This window comes from Frankliniella occidentalis, unplaced genomic scaffold (assembly GCF_000697945.3).
Source record: "Frankliniella occidentalis isolate FOCC.00 unplaced genomic scaffold, Focc_3.1 Scaffold28, whole genome shotgun sequence".
NCBI lineage: Eukaryota > Metazoa > Arthropoda > Insecta > Thysanoptera > Thripidae > Frankliniella > Frankliniella occidentalis.
Window position 1 is genome coordinate 2,244,115 of NW_026267158.1, and position 6,833 is coordinate 2,250,947.

Sequence of the window (6,833 nt, forward strand, 5' to 3'; positions counted from 1 at the left end):
CCCCCCCCCAGTGTCCAACACAGCGCAACACAGTATGTGGGCCTCTATGCCATTGAACAAAATAGTTGCAGAGAAACAGAAACATACTTTGGAAGTGAGCAGCAAAGATTACTGTTACCTGCGTTATTGTGAACAACTATCATATTCTTTGCACATGAATAAAGAGCTAAGTATCTTGTGTAGTTGCTTGTCGATCTGTCCGCAAGCGCAGCCAGGGGGCAGGTCATGCAGGATGCACCCCCCCCCCCCCAAACATAAAATGCCTGTTGGGTAGGCGATTTATTGAAGTGCAATAATTTCTCCTGTAGGAGGCAAATCGTGCGACATGAAATAAAATCCCACAGCTCCGCGATGGTCCGCGTTGCTTTTCCTCTTCGCTCCGCGCCAGCACCGCCGTTCATGTACCTGGTCTCCCTTCCCCCCTCCGCTGCGCGCCAAGGCGGGCCAACGCCTTCGCCTCCCGAATTCCTAAGCGACCCCCCTCTCCACCCAACCCCCTTCCCAGTCCTGATGCTCGGCGCAGGCAAGCCCGGCATGCAGAGCTGGAACTATGTTTGCATTTTTCACGCGCGTGCAAAAATGTCATCATAAGCTTGCTCTGGGGGTGACATACGACAACAACTGCTCCAGCGGCATATCAAAGAAAGCATCAACAATGATGTTTCATTGGTGAGCGGTGTTAAGGATGCACTCTGAATCAATATGGGCAGTGTTTTTCCTTCAAGAAGTACATGGACGCCTTTAAATCTGCCACACCCTTGAATGGCATTTGTTGCGGATACATGGGATTTACTCCAGCTAATGCTGGTTTTTAGGCGTCCATAGACTACTAGCAACAACTGTGGTGATACGTAGGATTGATAATTGAGGAGCACAAGTAGATGTTATCTCTTTAATGGGCAGAGCCAGACTGACGATAGCAGAGGGAATACATAGTGTGCATAAGTTGTAGTGCAAATAGTCAGAGGGTAAATAAGCTAGCAGAAGCAATAAGTAAACATTACAACACCTCCCCTAAGTTTTGAAAATTGCAAAGTTTAAAAACTGATAATAAATAAATTAAAATTACATACATGCTGAGGATTAAAATTGAATTATTGATACAGAATTGCTGAGTGGATAATTAATCAAACAATCAAACAGGTAAACAAGTGCAGGGTGCAAATTAAATTGTCAAGACAAACAGTAATCACAATAATAAATAAGTATTTACAAACATTTCCCTTCTTCCCGAGGGAGTCAATTGCTAGAAATGAAGAGATTAGTTTTGTACATGATGAGCAATTGTCTAAATTGATTGACAATACAATTTGCAATGGCAAGCAGTAATATACACTAAGTTGTTTTTTACATGCAGCAAAGCGAGGTTAAAATCAGGTGCAAGTCACAAGTTGAGATACATTTCAGATACAGGATTCAGGTAATATATTATTGAAACAAACCAAATGAGAATTCATCAATTGGATACTTCGTGCTTGGTACTGGCGTTCGAGACGATCTTCTTTGGGGCTGTTGGTTTGTCAATGCCTTCTTGCGTTTTCTCTTTTTAGTTTTCTCAGGTGTTCGAGAAGAGCTGGCAGTTTCAGATTGTTGCGAGGCATTCACGGTCTCAGGCTGCTGTGCAAAATTGACAGTCAGCGTTGGTGGTGATTTCGTCATTTCTTGCCTTGGTGGTGAGTTCAAAGTTTCATCAGTTGGATCTGGTTGGTCTGCTTCGGTGATCTCAGGTGTTATTTTCTCATTTGTTTTTGAGACTGATGTTGCGTTGTCAGCGTACCAAAGGTAAGATTTCTTCTTGTTTTCTGGTTGTTTTGAACTCAGGGTGGTCAGAGTTGATGTTGAGGTAAAGTCTGGTCTAATGTGTCTTGATGTTCGTACAACTTCATTGCCTTTCTCATTTTTCACCAGATATGATCTCAGAGCAGAAGTACTTTTCTCAAGAATGACAGCAGATTTCCATTTGTTTGTGCGTCCATCAGTGATCAGCACAGGTTGTTCTTTTACAAATTTCACTTCTTTCTTTGAGGCTGTTCTGTTGTAGTAGTCTGCTGCTTTCTTTTGACGTTCTTTGAGTTTTTCTTGAACTTCTGTTTGGATTTCAGGATGGAGCATTTCTTCTGAGATTGGTAAAGTTGTTTTCAGTCTTCTGTTGAACATTAATTGAGCTGGTGTTGCATTTAATCCAGAGATTTTCATGTTTCTGTAGTTCAGAAGTGCTAGTGAGATGCTGCTCTTGTCTTCTTTGCATTTCTCTAGTCTTCGTTTGGCAATATCCACTGCTTTTTCGGCTTGACCGTTTGACTGTGGATAATTTGGTGAGCTGTACACATATCGGAAAGGTAGTATCTGCGTCAGGGCTTGACATTCTGCAGAGTTGAATGGGTTATTGTCGGTATAGACAATATCAGGTACTCCAAATCGGTGAAACAATTCTTCAAGATGGCTGTTAATTTCTTTTGCTGATTTGTTCTTCAGTTTCAGGATTTCAAGCCATTTTGAGTACACATCTTGAACAATCAGATAGTCTGTGCCTCCAAAGTGCAGAATATCAGCTGCTAAATGAGACCATGCCCTTGTGGGAATGTCTCGAAGTGCCATTCTTTCTTTCTTCTTTTGGGGCTGGAAAGTTGCACAGATTTTACAGGCATGAATCATGTCTGAGATGTCCTTGTAGAGTCCTGGCCAGTAAACCGTTTCAATTGCAAGTGAGTTGGTTTTAGATATGCCGAGGTGACCAAGATGTAGTTTCTTCAGCATTATTTCTCTTAGTTTAACAGGAATTATAGCTCTTGATTCAAAAAATAATATGCCATTATCTTCATGAACTTTTTCTCTGTTTTGCCAATAAGGCTTGAGCTTTTCTGGAAGCTGAGTTTTGCTGTCAGGCCAACCTTCATAAACATATTTTTCAAGTTCTTGCATTTGTAGATCTTCACTTGTTGCTTTCCTGATTTGTTCCTTGAGTGGGTCAGAAACACGAAGCAATATGGTAACTGAGTGAATGGTGGTTGTTATCTTGATTTCATCTTCTGGCTTACAAGGTAAACAATCTCGGCTCAAAAGGTCTGCTACATGCATTTTTGATCCTGGCCTGTAGATTACTGTCAGATTGTAGTTCAGTGTTTTGGTGCGAAGAGCTTGAAGTCTTGTAGAACCAATTTGTGAGACAGATTTGTCAAACACTGATACAAGGGGTTTGTGATCTGTATGAACTGTCACTGGTCTCCCATAAATATAATAATGGTACTTCTTTAGTGAGAAAATTATTGCCAAGCATTCCTTCTCAATAACAGCGTATCTCTGTTCAACATCAGTTAAACATCTTGATGCATAGGCCACTGGTGTACCTTGTTGTAGCAGAGTGCAACCAATTCCAAATTTTGAGGCATCGCATTGAATCACTATTTCTTTCTTTTCATCAAAGTTGGCAAGTGTTGGTGCAGTGGTGATGAGTTCTTTTATTTTGTCTAGAGCTTGCTGATGACAGGGAAGCCACATCCATTTGGTGTTTTTCTTCAGAAGTGGTCTCAGTACTTGAATGAGGTCAGACAGGTTCTTGACAAATCCTCTTTCATAGTTGAACATGCCAAGTATTTTCTGAAGCTGCTTCTTTGTGGTTGGGTTTTTTAGAGCTTGGATGGCTTTGACTCTTGCTGGATCTATTCTTCGTCCGTTTTTACTAAATATGTGTCCAACATACTTGACTTCTGAGGCTCTCAACTGGATTTTCTTGCTGTTGAACTTGATGTTGTTTTTTCTTGCTCTCTCTATAACAGCTTTCAATGCAGTATCATGTTCTTCCATATTTCTGCCAAATACAATTAGGTCATCAAAATAGTTCAGTGTGTTCGGGATGTCAGCAAAATATTTTGAGCATGCCTGTTGAAAAATTTCAGGTGCTGCGCTCAAACCAAAAGGAAGTCTCTTGAACTTGTAGCATCCAAATGGAGTCGAGAATGCACAGTGGTTGCTTGATTCAGGGTCGAGAAGACAGTGCCAAAATCCATTTTTTAGATCTAACACTGTAAAGATTGAGTTGTTAGATAGTCTAGTTTGAATGTAGTCCACAGATGGAATCTCAAAATATGGTCTCTTGATTGCTTTATTGAGTTCTTGCGGATCAAGACATACTCTAAGAGAGCCGTCTGGTTTCTCTCTAATTAGACTATTAGAAACCCATGAGGATGGTTGTGGGCATTTCTCAATAATGTCTTGTTTTTCCAAATCTTGCAGGTGTGTCTGAAGTTTGTCACTGATGATTTTCGGTAGTCTTCTTGCAGGTTTTCGTTGTGGTTCAATATCTTCATCTATCATGAGAGACACTGTATCAGGAAATTGTCCTGTACCTGTGAAAACATCAATGTTATCTTCTACAAACTTCGAGGTCATGGTGTTCTTGGTTTCCGTCTTAGTTTCTGGTGTCTTCTTCTCCTTGTCACGACTACTGAGTGAGTGAACAGATGGTGGGATCCTTTGGACAAGATTAAGTGTAACACATGTGTGTCGGCTTAACAGCGGAACATCAGATGTGTCAATCACATAGAAAGTCAAAATTCTTGTTTGTCCTCTACAGTTGATTGGTAGATCTATTTTTCCCAGTATGGTGATTTCAGATTTTCCATACAGTAATGCAGATGTTTGAGGTTTCTTTAGGTCTTGAATGTTGATGTTCAATTTCTTCAAGAAACACATGGGAAGGGTGTCTAGATCTGAGCCTGAGTCCAACTTGAATTTGATCCTTCTACCTTGAACATAAATCTCCTCGTACCATTCTGGTTCAATTGACTTTGAGAGAATGCTATGGATCAACACATAGTCATCTCTTTGTGGGGTATTTGTCTTTATCGGGGAAGTCACTGTCAGGGAATCGATTCTGCTCTGGCGTGTTTTGCAGCAGTTGGTGAAGTGTCCTTCTCGGTTGCACCTTTTGCAAGTGTAACCTTCTGCTGGGCACTCACCAAAGTTGTGTCTGCTGTCACACCGTTTGCAAGGCCTTTTCCTGCCATTATGGTCAGGACCCGGGGTTGGTTTTCTTGTAAACTTGCTTTGATGAGTCCTGGACCTTGATCTTGATCTTGACTTATGGTGACTTGATCTTGAATTATGATGATTTGATCTTGAATTGTGATGATTTGATCTTGACCTTGATCTTGAGTGAGATCTTGATTCTGGTCTATGGAAGGATACCGATCTTGATCTGGATCTTGATTTGTGATGATTTGATCTTGAATAATTGCTGTGTGACTTACTTGATCGATGTTGATGATTTGATCTTGATTGATGAGGTCTTGATGATTCTCTTGAATGATGATTTTTGATGTGATGGATTGATGATCCGTTTCCATTCTTGATGGCGATTGCTTGCGATACTTGATTTAATTTTTCACTCTCTTTGATCTGGATTACTAATTCTTGGTATGTTTTGAGGTTTTTCCTGATGATGAACTGCTGTAGTGCAGTGTCAGCGATAGAGTCAGCTAGATTGTCGATCATCATATGCTGTTGCTCTTCTAATTCAAATTCACAGCCTTCTGCTAATTTTAAAAGTTCTATGATATAATCATCTACATCTTCGTCGCCTCTTCTCTTTCTATTCCTGAACATGAGTCGACGGGAGATGGGGAAGTCTTTAGGTGAGACTTGCTTGTCAATTTGAGCGACTAGTGCTTTAAAGTCTTTCTTCATATCATCTGTGATGCCCCACACTGGAAACTGGTCCAGTGCCTCATGGCCCATAAAGGCCATGAGGACCCCTGCCTTTATCTCATCTGACTCAGTAGATTTTCCATTTGCCTGTAGCCAGATCTCCACTCCAGATTTACACAGCTTCCAGGATTTTTCAAGCTGGGACCCTAGTTCTACAGGTCTTGGGGTTGGGATTGCCATTGTGGATTGTGGATTGTAACTTACTTAGTTTATCACAGGTAATATCACAGATTTCTCAGATTTCTTGAATAAATAAATTAATTAAAATTTTATCACAGATGATTCAGTCTTGATGCATACCAGAGGGATTTCTCCTTGGTACCGGCCTGGGTGCCCAGTGAGATTGGATGATAATAGATTAAAATCTTGATAAAAGTTGATGATTTGCTTCCTCATAGATTCACTTCCGGCTGCGCCATGTGGTGATACGTAGGATTGATAATTGAGGAGCACAAGTATATGTTATCTCTTTAATGGGCAGAGCCAGACTGACGATAGCAGAGGGAATACATAGTGTGCATAATTTGTGGTGCAAATAGTCAGAGGGTAAATAAGCTAGCAGAAGCAATAAGTAAACATTACAACAACAACAATTGCCCACGGCTGTTTAGTTGTTAGGATAAACACCAGAACCGGCTGACTGACCATACACACTGTTGCCTGGAATTTTAGTTGTACGGTTCACTCGCTATTATTTATATCACTACTACCACTGCACCTTGCGCCTACCTAACCGTCTTCCTGAACAGCACGCACGCCTGCATAATCGATCAGAATAAAGTCCCTTTCAGTTACGCGGACGGACAAGCTCCAACGCATCGAACTCACTTTGGGGCTTGTGTCATTCATGAGCGCGCACACAAATACACACGCGGGCGGCGACGGCGGCGCGGGACGGGGGGTCATCCGAGAGGAGCGGAGAGTCGTCCCCGTGCAAGCGGGCTCGCGGCGGCATGCGGACTGCGCACGGACCTCCGCGGGGCACTGCGTGGAGCGGCGCGGCGGGGCCGGGACGTTTGCGCGTGTTGTGGTCGTGGACCGCGACCCGCCGCGCCACGCGTATGCTGCGAGTAGGAAGGAGCGTAGGGACTCCCCTTTCTCTCTCTCTCTCTCTCTCTCTCTCTCTC

At 42.2% G+C, this 6,833-nt stretch overlaps 1 protein-coding gene across 1 annotated transcript in view; it reads right to left on the reverse strand.

Moving 5' to 3' along the window:
• Positions 1 to 6,106: 6,106 nt before the first annotated feature.
• The window catches only part of LOC127749067 (uncharacterized), a 22,625-nt gene continuing 21,898 nt past the window's right edge, over positions 6,107 to 6,833 (reverse strand). The window contains exon 3 of the mRNA XM_052265650.1: positions 6,107 to 6,261. Coding sequence (XP_052121610.1) covers positions 6,107 to 6,261 — 155 coding nt within the window. The remainder of the gene's footprint in view (positions 6,262 to 6,833) is intronic.